Source organism: Oncorhynchus clarkii, chromosome 5 (assembly GCF_045791955.1).
Source record: "Oncorhynchus clarkii lewisi isolate Uvic-CL-2024 chromosome 5, UVic_Ocla_1.0, whole genome shotgun sequence".
NCBI classification, from domain to species: domain Eukaryota; kingdom Metazoa; phylum Chordata; class Actinopteri; order Salmoniformes; family Salmonidae; genus Oncorhynchus; species Oncorhynchus clarkii.
In genome coordinates this window covers 17306781-17319557 of record NC_092151.1, presented here as the reverse complement: position 1 = coordinate 17319557, position 12777 = coordinate 17306781, and the positions used below count along the sequence as shown (strand labels likewise).

The 12777-nt window shown below is 51.5% G+C and overlaps 1 protein-coding gene across 3 annotated transcripts in view; it reads right to left on the bottom strand.

Annotated features, from left to right (window-relative positions):
* The window catches only part of LOC139408466 (transportin-1), a 44270-nt gene that overhangs the window by 10950 nt on the left and 20543 nt on the right, over nt 1-12777 (bottom strand). For all 3 annotated transcript variants that reach the window (XR_011634293.1, XM_071152392.1, XM_071152391.1), the window contains exons 9-15: nt 11489-11607; nt 9630-9690; nt 9085-9271; nt 8753-8905; nt 6690-6915; nt 3391-3562; nt 3192-3278 (exon numbers count right to left, since the gene is read on the bottom strand). Coding sequence is in view for 2 of the 3 variants with exons in the window: in XM_071152392.1 (XP_071008493.1) it covers nt 3192-3278; nt 3391-3562; nt 6690-6915; nt 8753-8905; nt 9085-9271; nt 9630-9690; nt 11489-11607 (1005 nt within the window). In the remaining variant the exon portion in view is untranslated. The remainder of the gene's footprint in view (nt 1-3191; nt 3279-3390; nt 3563-6689; nt 6916-8752; nt 8906-9084; nt 9272-9629; nt 9691-11488; nt 11608-12777) is intronic.

The following is a 12777-nucleotide window of genomic DNA, read 5'->3' as shown; positions in this document are numbered from 1 at the left end:
CCGGGTGCAACAGAGCCTGGGCGCGAACCCAGAGTCTCTGGTGGCGCAGCTAGCGCTGCGATGCAGTGCTCTAGACCACTAGGAGGCCGAGAGTGCCTTTCTTGTTAACCTTTTATATTGACGACGTTATTGTCCGGTTGAAATATTATTGATTATTTCGGCTAAAAACAACCTGACGATTGAATATAAACATTATTTGACATGTTTCTATGAACTTTACGGATGCAATTTGGATTTTTTGTCTTCCTGTTGTGACTGCGTTTGAGCCTGTGGATTACTGAAGAAATTGTGCGAACAAAACAGAGGTTTTCAGATATAAATAGAGACTTTATTGAACAAAAGGAACATTTATTGAATAAATGAATGTCTTCTGAGTGCAAACATATGAAGATCATCAAAGGTAAGTGATTAATTTTCTCTCTATTTCTGACTTGTGTAACTCTTCTACTTGGCTGGTTACTGTTTGTAAATGATTTGTCTGCTGGGCTATGTCCTCAAATAATCGTAAGGTATGCTTTCGCTGTAAAGCAGTTTTGAAATCTGACACCGTGGTTGGATTCACAAGAAATTAATCTTTAAACCTATGTAAATTAGTTGTATCTTTTCTGAATTTTTATAATGAGTATTTCTGTATTTGAATTTGGCGCTCTGCAATCTCACTGGATGTTGGCCAGGAGAGGTTAAAGGTAGTAACTTTGACATTTTAGTAAATTGTTTAACCTTTTACGTGTAGGGGGCAGTATTTTCGTTTTTGGCTAAAAAACATACCCATTTGAAACTGCCTATTGTTCAGCCCCAGAAACTAGAATATGCATATAATCAGATTAGGATAGAAAATACTCTAAAGTTTCCAAAACTGTAAAAATATTGTCTGTGAGTATAACAGAACTGATATTGCAGGCGAAAACCAGAGGAAAATCCAATCAGGAAGTGCCTCTTATTTTGAAACCTCTCTGTTCCTATTCATGCCTATCCTCCATTTAAAGGGATATCAACCAGATTCCTTTTTCTATGGCTTCCCTGAGGTGTCAACAGTCGTTACACATAGTTTCAGGCTTTTATTTAGAAAAATAAGCGTGAAAGATCACATTGCGTAAGTGGATAGGTGGGGGCTCTCAGAGTGAGTTTTGCGCTACAGAGTTTCTCCCGATGTAACTGAAAAACCTATACACCCGGGTTGATATATTAGCAAATATATATTTTAAAAACAACCTGAGGATTGATTATACAAAATGTTTGACATGTTTCTGTGGACATTATGGATACTATTTGGAATTTTTGTCTGCGTTGTCGTGACTGCTCTTTCCTGTGGATTTCTGAACATAACGCGACAAACAAACAGAGGTATTTTGGGTATAAAAATTATCTTTATGGAACAAAAGGAACATTTGTTGTGTAACTGGGAGTCTCGTGAGTGAAAACATCCGAAGATCAAAGGTAAACGATTAATTTGATTGCTTTTCTTATTTTCGTGACCTAGTTAATGCTTAGTGTACATAATGGTATGCTATCGATAAATTTACAAACGCTTGGATTACTTTCGCTGTAAAGCATAATTTCTAAATCTGAGCCAACAGGTGGATTAACAAAAGGCTAAACTGTGTTTTGCAATATTGCACTTGTGATTTCATGAATATGAATATTTTTAGTAATATTATTTGACTGTGGCGCTATGCTATTCAGCGGTTGCTGACGAAAATGATCCCGCTAATGGGATGGGTAGCGTCAAGAAGTTTAACAGAGTGAGCATGTTTTAGCTGAAGTGTAGAAAACTACCCTGGACAATTGTGTCTTGGTGTGAGAGGACAGTGAGGCTCACCTCTAGTAAAGGGAACATTATTAGAGGACAGTGAGGCTCACCTCTAGTAAAGGGAACATTATTAGACAGTGAGGCCCACCTCTAGTAAAGGGAACATTATTAGACAATGAGGCTCACCTCTAGTAAAGGGAACATTATTAGAGGACAGTGAGGCTCACCTCTAGTAAAGGGAACATTATTAGACAGTGAGGCTCACCTCTAGTAAAGGGAACCTTATTAGAGGACAGTGAGGCTCACCTCTAGTAAAGGGAACATTATTAGAGGACAGTGAGGCTCACCTCTAGTAAAGGGAACATTATTAGAGGACAGTGAGGCTCACCTCTAGTAATGGGAACATTATTAGACAATGAGGCTCACCTCTAGTAAAGGTAACATTATTAGACAGTGAGGCTCACCTCTAGTAAAGGGAACATTAGAAGACAGTGAGGCTCACCTCTAGTAAAGGGAACATTATTAGACAGTGAGGCTCACCTCTAGTAAAGGGAACATTATTAGACAATGAGGCTCACCTCTAGTAAAGGGAACATTATTAGACAGTGAGGCTCACCTCTAGTAAAGGGAACATTATTAGACAGTGAGGCTCACCTCTAGTAAAGGGAACATTATTAGACAGTGAGGCCCATCTCTAGTAAAGGGAACATTATTAGACAATGAGGCCCACCTCTAGTAAAGGGAACATTATTAGACAATGAGGCTCACCTCTAGTAAAGGGAACATTATTAGACAGTGAGGCCCACCTCTAGTAAAGGGAACATTATTAGACAATGAGGCCCACCTCTAGTAAAGGGAACATTATTAGACAATGAGGCTCACCTCTAGTAAAGGGAACCTTATTAGAGGACAGTGAGGCTCACCTCTAGTAAAGGGAACCTTATTAGAGGACAGTGAGGCTCACCTCTAGTAAAGGGAACATTATTAGAGGACAGTGAGGCTCACCTCTAGTAAAGGGAACATTATTAGACAATGAGGCTCACCTCTAGTAAAGGTAACATTATTAGACAGTGAGGCTCACCTCTAGTAAAGGTAACATTAGAAGACAGTGAGGCCCACCTCTAGTAAAGGGAACATTATTAGACAGTGAGGCTCACCTCTAGTAAAGGGAACATTATTAGAGGACAGTGAGGCCCATCTCTAGTAAAGGGAACCTTATTAGAGGACAATGAGGCTCACCTCTAGTAAAGGGAACATTATTAGAGGACAGTGAGGCTCACCTCTAGTAAAGGGAACATTATTAGACAGTGAGGCTCATCTCTAGTAAAGGGAACATTATTAGAGGACAGTGAGGCTCACCTCTAGTAAAGGGAACATTATTAGAGGACAGTGAGGCTCACCTCTAGTAAAGGGAACATTATTAGAGGACAGTGAGGCTCACCTCTAGTAAAGGGAACAGATCCTTGTCTTCGTCCTTCAGCTGGTTCCACTTTGCTATCAGTGGAGGCATCAGCATCTGAATGTACTCCTAAACACATACAGTAAAGCCCACATTAGACATCACAACTAAACACTTACAGTAAAGCCCACATTAGAAGACAACAACTAAACACACAGCTGAAAGGTGTGTGTGTGTGTACCGGCTTGTTGAGGTGGTGTCCAACGGAGTCAGCGAGCGTCCCTATAGCATCGTACAGTATAAGCAGGTTCTTGTGTTGGTACTTGTTGAAGGCAAACACCAGAGTGTCCAGGATGTAGGCCAGGTAGGGAACCAACTCTGTACACGCCTCCTCTTCCAGAGTGGCAAAGGCACTGGGGGGAGAGATAGTGGAAACAGAGAAAGGAGAGAGAGGGGTGAGGGAGGTAGAGGAGAGAGAAAGAGAGGGGGAGAGAGGAGGTGGATAAGGCAGGAGAGAGAGGGGTGAGGGAGGTAGAGGGGAGAGAGAAAAAGAGGGGGAGAGAGGAGGGGGATAAGGCAGGAGAGAGAGGGGTGAGGGAGGTAGAGGGGAGAGAGAAAGAGAGGTGAGAGAGGAGGGGGATAAGGCAGGAGAGAGAGGGGTGAGGGAGGTAGAGGGGAGAGAGAAAGAGAGGGGGAGAGAGGAGGCGGATAAGGCAGGAGAGAGAGGGGTGAGGGAGGTAGAGGGGAGAGAGAAAGAGAGGGGAGAGAGGAGGCGGATAAGGCAGGAGAGAGAGGGGTGAGGGAGGTAGAGGGGAGAGAGAAAGAGAGGGGAGAGAGGAGGCGGATAAGGCAGGAGAGAGAGGGGTGAGGGAGGTAGAGGGGAGAGAGAAAGAGAGGGGAGAGAGAGGGGTGAGGGAGGTAGAGGGGAGAGAGAAAGAGAGGGGGAGAGAGGAGGCGGATAAGGCAGGAGAGAGAGGGGTGAGGGAGGTAGAGGGGAGAGAGAAAGAGAGGGGAGAGAGGAGGGGGATAAGGCAGGAGAGAGAGGGGTGAGGGAGGTAGAGGGGAGAGAGAAAGAGAGGGGAGAGAGGGGTGAGGGAGGTAGAGGGGAGAGAGAAAGAGAGGGGAGAGAGGGGTGAGGGAGGTAGAGGGGAGAGAGAAAGAGAGGGGGAGAGAGGAGGCGGATAAGGCAGGAGAGAGAGGGGTGAGGGAGGTAGAGGGGAGAGAGAAAGAGAGGGGAGAGAGAGGGGTGAGGGAGGTAGAGGGGAGAGAGAAAGAGAGGGGAGAGAGGGGTGAGGGAGGTAGAGGGGAGAGAGAAAGAGAGGGGAGAGAGGGGTGAGGGAGGTAGAGGGGAGAGAGAAAGAGAGGGGAGAGAGAGGGGTGAGGGAGGTAGAGGGGAGAGAGAAAGAGAGGGGAGAGAGAGGGGTGAGGGAGGTAGAGGGTAGAGAGAAAGAGAGGGGAGAGAGAGGGGTGAGGGAGGTAGAGGGGAGAGAGAAAGAGAGGGGAGAGAGGGGTGAGGGAGGTAGAGGGGAGAGAGAAAGAGAGGGGAGAGAGAGGGGTGAGGGAGGTAGAGGGGAGAGAGAAAGAGAGGGGAGAGAGGGGTGAGAGAGATAGAGGGGAGAGAGAAAGAGAGGGGAGAGAGGGGTGAGAGGGGTGAGGGAGGTAGAGGGGAGAGAGAAAGAGAGGAGAGAGAGAGGGGTGAGAGAGGTAGAGGGGAGAGAGAAAGAGAGAGAGGGGTGAGGGAGGTAGAGGGGAGAGAGAAAGAGAGGGGGGAGAGAGAGGTGAGGGAGGTAGAGGGGAGAGAGAAAGAGAGGGGGAGAGAGGAGGGGGATAAGGCAGGAGATAGAGGGGTGAGGGAGGTAGAGGGGAGAGAGAAAGAGAGGGGGAGAGAGGAGGCGGATAAGGCAGGAGAGAGAGGGGTGAGGGAGGTAGAGGGGAGAGAGAAAGAGAGGGGAGAGAGGAGGGGGATAAGGCAGGAGAGAGAGGGGTGAGGGAGGTAGAGGGGAGAGAGAAAGAGAGGGGAGAGAGAGGGGTGAGGGAGGTAGAGGGGAGAGAGAAAGAGAGGGGAGAGAGGGGTGAGGGAGGTAGAGGGGAGAGAGAAAGAGAGGGGGAGAGAGGAGGCGGATAAGGCAGGAGAGAGAGGGGTGAGGGAGGTAGAGGGGAGAGAGAAAGAGAGGGGAGAGAGAGGGGTGAGGGAGGTAGAGGGGAGAGAGAAAGAGAGGGGAGAGAGGGGTGAGGGAGGTAGAGGGGAGAGAGAAAGAGAGGGGGAGAGAGGGGTGAGGGAGGTAGAGGGGAGAGAGAAAGAGAGGGGAGAGAGAGGGGTGAGGGAGGTAGAGGGGAGAGAGAAAGAGAGGGGAGAGAGGGGTGAGAGAGGTAGAGGGGAGAGAGAAAGAGAGGGGAGAGAGGGGTGAGAGGGGTGAGGGAGGTAGAGGGGAGAGAGAAAGAGAGGAGAGAGAGAGAGGGGTGAGGGAGGTAGAGGGGAGAGAGAAAGAGAGGGGAGAGAGGGGTGAGGGAGGTAGAGGGGAGAGAGAAAGAGAGGGGAGAGAGAGGGGTGAGGGAGGTAGAGGGGAGAGAGAAAGAGAGGGGAGAGAGGGGTGAGAGGGGTGAGGGAGGTAGAGGGGAGAGAGAAAGAGAGGAGAGAGAGAGGGGTGAGGGAGGTAGAGGGGAGAGAGAAAGAGAGGGGAGAGAGGGGTGAGAGAGGTAGAGGGGAGAGAGAAAGAGAGGGGAGAGAGGGGTGAGAGGGGTGAGGGAGGTAGAGGGGAGAGTGAAAGAGAGGAGAGAGAGAGGGGTGAGGGAGGTAGAGGGGAGAGAGAAAGAGAGGGGAGAGAGGGGTGAGAGAGGTAGAGGGGAGAGAGAAAGAGAGGGGAGAGAGAGGGGTGAGAGAGGTAGAGGGGAGAGAGAAAGAGAGGAGAGAGAGAGGGGTGAGGGAGGTAGAGGGGAGAGAGAAAGAGAGGAGAGAGAGAGGGGTGAGGGAGGTAGAGGGGAGAGAGAAAGAGAGGGGAGAGAGGGGTGAGAGGGGTGAGGGAGGTAGAGGGGAGAGATAAAGAGAGGAGAGAGAGAGGGATGAGAGAGGTAGAGGGGAGAGAGAAAGAGAGGAGAGAGAGAGGTAGAGGGGAGAGAGAAAGAGAGGGGAGAGAGGGGTGAGAGAGGTAGAGGGGAGAGAGAAAGAGAGGGGAGAGAGAGGGGTGAGAGAGGTAGAGGGGAGAGAGAAAGAGAGTGGAGAGAGAGGTAGAGGGGAGAGAGAAAGAGAGGGGAGAGAGAGGTAGAGGGGAGAGAGAAAGAGAGGGGAGAGAGGGGTGAGAGAAATAAAAGGTTGTTTAGAAAACCACTTTGCAGTCAAGCTGTTATTTTTGAACTGTGGTTCAAAAACTTTTGATTGTATCAACTGATCGTCACAATGATCATCATCTTTACTTCAACTCCCAGGACTGTCGTCCCCAGCTTTAAAACCCAGAGCCACATATTACTGATTATTTACAAATAAATCAGACATCTGGTCAAACAGAACCACAGCTACCAACAGCTGACCACATGCTGACTCACCTGCAGGCAGCCTCCTGCACCCTCTTGTTGGAGTCCAGGATGCGTTTGAGGAGCTCAGTCATCAGTGGCTTCAGATAGGTGTCAGGAGGCTGGCTGACCACCCAGTGGGCATATCGACTCAGGGTCCAGCAGGTGATGGAGCGCACCAGGGCCTTCTCATCACTCAGACACTGCACCAGGTGGGGGATGAGCTCTGGCAGGTAGGGGATCATACCCTGCATACAACCTGGGAAAATGACATGGGGTTAGACTATTGGGTTCCACTGGCTTTAAGATCAGCGGTGAAAATGGTGGAGAGATAGTCTTGTTTAGTCCTTCGTTCAGGTTGCATGGTAGAATACCCCTGATAGCTAGAATTATGCAACTTCCTGACCCACACAAGTGGATAAACACACTGTACATTCTCTTTCACCACTGTATAGTCTATCACTTCCTCCCCCTCCCAGTCTCTGCTAGTCCTTACCCTCACAGATGGCCCCCAGGACCAGTATACCAGTCTCTGCTAGTCCTTACCCTCAGCGATGGCCCCCAGGACCAGTATACCAGTCTCTGCTAGTCCTTACCCTCAGCGATGGCCCCCAGGACCAGTATACCAGTCTCTGCTAGTCCTTACCCTCAGCGATGGCCCCCAGGACTAGTATACCAGTCTCTGCTAGTCCTTACCCTCAGCGATGGCCCCCAGGACCAGTATACCAGTCTCTGCTAGTCCTTACCCTCACCGATGGCCCCCAGGACCAGTATACCAGTCTCTGCTAGTCCTTACCCTCAGCGATGGCCCCCAGGACCAGTATACCAGTCTCTGCTAGTCCTTACCCTCAGCGATGGCCCCCAGGACCAGTATACCAGTCTCTGCTAGTCCTTACCCTCAGCGATGGCCCCCAGGACCAGTATACCAGTCTCTGCTAGTCCTTACCCTCAGCGATGGCCCCCAGGACCAGTATACCAGTCTCTGCTAGTCCTTACCCTCAGCGATGGCCCCCAGGACCAGTATACCAGTCTCTGCTAGTCCTTACCCTCAGCGATGGCCCCCAGGACCAGTATACCAGTCTCTGCTAGTCCTTACCCTCAGCGATGGCCCCCAGGACCAGTATACCAGTCTCTGCTAGTCCTTACCCTCAGCGATGGCCCCCAGGACCAGTATACCAGTCTCTGCTAGTCCTTACCCTCACCGATGGCCCCCAGGACCAGTATACCAGTCTCTGCTAGTCCTTACCCTCAGCGATGGCCCCCAGGACCAGTATACCAGTCTCTGATAGTCCTTACCCTCAGCGATGGCCCACAGGACCAGTATACCAGTCTCTGCTAGTCCTTACCCTCAGCGATGGCCCCCAGGACCAGTATACCAGTCTCTGATAGTCCTTACCCTCAGCGATGGCCCACAGGACCAGTATACCAGTCTCTGCTAGTCCTTACCCTCACCGATGGCCCCCAGGACCAGTATACCAGTCTCTGCTAGTCCTTACCCTCAGCGATGGCCCCCAGGACCAGTATACCAGTCTCTGCTAGTCCTTATCCTCAACGATGGCCCCAAGGACCAGTATACCAGTCTCTGCTAGTCCTTACCCTCAGCGATGGCCCCCAGGACCAGTATACCAGTCTCTGCTAGTCCTTACCCTCAGCGATGGCCCCCAGGACCAGTATACCAGTCTCTGCTAGTCCTTACCCTCAGCGATAGCCCCCAGGACCAGTATACCAGTCTCTGCTAGTCCTTACCCTCAGCGATGGCCCCCAGGACCAGTATACCAGTCTCTGCTAGTCATTACCCTCAGCGATAGCCCCCAGGACCAGTATATCAGTCTCTGCTAGTCCTTACCCTCAGCGATGGCCCCCAGGACCAGTGTACCAGTCTCTGCTAGTCCTTACCCTCAGCGATGGCCCCCAGGACCAGTGTACCAATCTCTGCTAGTCCTTACCCTCAGCGATGGCCCCCAGGACCAGTATACCAGTCTCTGCTAGTCCTTACCCTCAGCGATGGCCCCCAGGACCAGTATACCAGTCTCTGCTAGTCCTTACCCTCAGCGATAGCCCCCAGGACCAGTATACCAGTCTCTGCTAGTCCTTACCCTCAGCGATGGCCCCCAGGACCAGTATACCAGACTCCTTGATGACCCACTCTGGGTGGAAGAGGAGCTCTTTGAGGAGAGGCAGGATGGGGAGGAGCAGGTCATCTCTGAACACGTTAGCCAACACGTCCAACGCTGCTGCTGAACACTTCCCTGGAGACAGTGAGAGGGAACGCGTTAATAAACAGAGGTACACAGACACAAAAAGTTCAACAAAACCGATGGCACGAGAGGGAGCGAGCGCGAGAGGGAGCGAGACAGATAAAAAAAGAGTAAGCGAGACAAAGCAAGAAAACCAGAAGAGAAAACCAGATAATCAGAGGTCCACTCACGGAGGTTCCAGTCAGAGATGGTGTCATCATCGTCCAGGTCATCATCATCATCATCGTCGTCATCGTCCTCGATGCCATCGCGGTCGCCCTCGTGCTGCTGGGCAACGGTACGGGAGCGGTGGAACCTGGGCCTGATGTCCTGCTCGTTGTCAGGGATGGCCTCATCATCATCCTCGTCCACATCACCCTGACCACACACACAGTTAAACACACAGTTCCACACTTGTAAGGGTACACACACAAAGGTATGCAATTCTAACTATTGATACTACTTTAAGACAGTGAGCTGCCTTCAGGCCTGTAGCTAGGTAGCCGTCAGTTCACCTATCAGACTATCTTAACAGCAGACAGAGACACATACATATTTATGTATGTAGAAATATGAATTTCATTGTAACCATAGTGACAGGCCCATGACAGGACCTACACACAGCCAGGGTTGAGACCCAGGGCTAAGGTGTGATGTGTCCAGTACATAACCACAAGGTGCAGTCCAGCAGCAAGCCATAGATCAATTTCCTGGCTCACACTCAGAGCAGACTGACCTTGAGCAGAATGATGTCGATCTCGGAGTACTTCATCCCGTTGACGAGCACCGGAATCAGCCTGGAACAGACAGGGGTCGACAGGTGGGGGATGGGGGAGAGGGAGCATGGAGGGGATGGGTAGAGAGGGAGCATGGAGGGGATGGGGGAGAGGGAGCATGGAGGGGATGGGGGAGAGGGAGCATGGAGGGGATTGGGGATAGGGAGCATGGAGGGGATGGGGGAGAGGGAGCATGGAGGGGATGGGGGAGAGGGAGCATGGAGGGGATGGGGGAGAGGGAGCATGGGGAGAGGGAGCATGGAGGGGGTTGGTAGAGAGGGAGCATGGAGGGGATGGAGGAGTGGGAGCATGGAGGGGATGGGGAGAGGGAGCATGGAGGGGATAGGGGAGAGGGAGCATGGAGGGGATGGGGGAGAGGGAGCATGGAGGGGATGGGGGAGAGGGAGCATGGAAGGGAAGGGGGAGAGGGAGCATGGAGGGGATGGGGGAGAGGGAGCATGGAGGGGATGGGGAGAGGGAGCATGGAGGGGATGGAGGAGAGGGAGCATGGGGAGAGGGAGCATGGAGGGGATAGGGGAGAGGGAGCATGGAGGGGATGGGGGAGAGGGAGCATGGAGGGGATGGGGGAGAGGGAGCATGGGGAGAGGGAGCATGGAGGGGATAGGGGAGAGGGAGCATGGAGGGGATGGGGGAGAGGAGCATGGGGAGAATGGGGGAGAGGAGCATGGGGAGAGGGAGCATGGAGGGGGTTGGTAGAGAGGGAGCATGGAGGGGATGGAGGAGAGGGAGCATGGGGAGAGGGAGCATGGAGTGGATGGAGGAGAGGGAGCATGGAGTGGATGGAGGAGAGGGAGCATGGAGGGGATGGAGGAGAGGGAGCATGGAGTGGATGGAGGAGAGGGAGCATGGAGGGGATGGAGGAGAGGGAGCATGGAGGGGATGGAGGAGAGGGAGCATGGAGGGGGTGGGCGAGAGGGAGCATGGAGGGGGTGGGGGAGAGGGAGCATGGAGGGGGTTGGTAGAGAGGGAGCATGGAGGGGATGGGGGAGAGGGAGCATGGGGAGAGGGTGCATGGAGGGGGTTGGTAGAGAGGGAGCATGGAGGGGATGGGGGAGAGGGGGCATGGCGGGGGTTGGTAGAGAGGGAGCATGGAGGGGGTTGGTAGAGAGGGAGCATGGAGGGGGTTGGTAGAGAGGGAGCATGGAGGGGGTTGGTAGAGAGGGAGCATGGAGGGGGTTTGTAGAGAGGGAGCATGGAGGGGGTTGGTAGAGAGGGAGCATGGAGGGGATGGGGAGAGGGGGCATGGCGGGGGTTGGTAGAGAGGGAGCATGGAGGGGATGGGGGAGAGGGGGCATGGCGGGGGTTGGTAGAGAGGGAGCATGGAGGGGGTTGGTAGAGAGGGAGCATGGAGGGGGTTGGTAGAGAGGGAGCATGGAGGGGGTTGGTAGAGAGGGAGCATGGAGGGGGTTGGTAGAGAGGGAGCATGGAGGGGGTTTGTAGAGAGGGAGCATGGAGGGGGTTGGTAGAGAGGGAGCATGGAGGGGATGGGGAGAGGGGGCATGGCGGGGGTTGGTAGAGAGGGAGCATGGAGGGGATGGGGGAGAGGGGGCATGGCGGGGGTTGGTAGAGAGGGAGCATGGAGGGGGTTGGTAGAGAGGGAGCATGGAGGGAGTTGGTAGAGAGGGAGCAGGGGACAGGAGAGGAGAGGGGACAGGCAACATTAATGTCAGCAGTGTCACCATTGTGTCACAGATGAGCTCTAACAGCTATGGCTCTGATCAACAGCCAGGGTAACAGGATGAGGACAGTACACCGGGGGGAGGCCTAGAATGACAGCTTTTGTATGTGTGTTACTCACTTGGAGAGGTGGTTACACAGCACATCCTTACAGACAGGCTGTTCAGCCAGTGTCAGCCAGAACTCACAGGCCTCCAGAGCCACGTTCTCATCCTGGTCCTGAGTCCTCTGCAGCATGTACTGAGGAGAGGACCATGGGAAATGTAGTACTATTAGCATTATATTTGTAATTCACTACCTCAATCAATATTCAGGATTCATTTCAAGGCCAGGAGCTGGGCACCACAATCACATGACAGATTATGGATGAACCTGTCTGGAGAATTAAAGCTCTCAGATGAACCTGTCTGGAGAATTAAAGCTTTCAGATGAACCTGTCTGGAGAACTAAAGCTTTCAGATGAACCTGTCTGGAGAACTAAAGCTTTCAGATGAACCTGTCTGGAGAACTAAAGCTTTCAGATGAATCTGTCTGGAGAACTAAACCTTTCAGATGAACCTGTCTGGAGAACTAAAGCTTTCAGATGAACCTGTCTGGAGAACTAAAGCTTTCAGATGAACCTGTCTGGAGAACTAAAGCTTTCAGATGAACCTGTCTGGAGAACTAAAGCTTTCAGATGAACCTGTCTGGAGAACTAAAGCTTTCAGATGAACCTGTCTGGAGAACTAAACCTTTCAGATGAACCTGTCTGGAGAACTAAAGCTTTCAGATGAACCTGTCTGGAGAAATAAAGCTTTCAGATGAACCTGTCTGGAGAACTAAAGCTTTTGGCCAAGGTGGCATCTTGAGCTGATTTGATGAGACCAAGAGGAATCCATTACATTAGTTTGTTTTCCTCCCTCCTTTCCTCTCTATATCTGTCCCTCACTCCCTCTCTGCCTCCCTCGCAACTTAATTCGCTCCCCCTACACCTCCCGCCCTGCAGCTTAAACTGTGTGTACACTACACCATTTTGGCCGTGGTTTAGCTGTCCCAGACAAGTTTTTGAGATCGTAAACAAAATACCCATGTCGTTGCGGTTACCAACACTTTTTTAATGTGAGCGGGTCAGAGATGCAATCTAAGGGCTCCGCTCGATCTTTGAGCAGTCCCAGATGTCACGATATTTTCAAGCATGTTTGATTTTATCAGCACAAAATCGGCAATGCTCTTGTGTGAGATGTGCAACGACAAGTTTTCAGAACGTGATCAGCAATAGCCAATGAGAGCTGGCCAGAGAAGAAGCCAGTGAGATGCTGACGTATCACATCACCCAGAATGTGTACTCTGGAGCAGGAGCTATGACTACTACTAGTATGTGTATTGTACTTGCCTTTAACCAAAGTGTCAAATCGTTACAGCTCTGAAGTT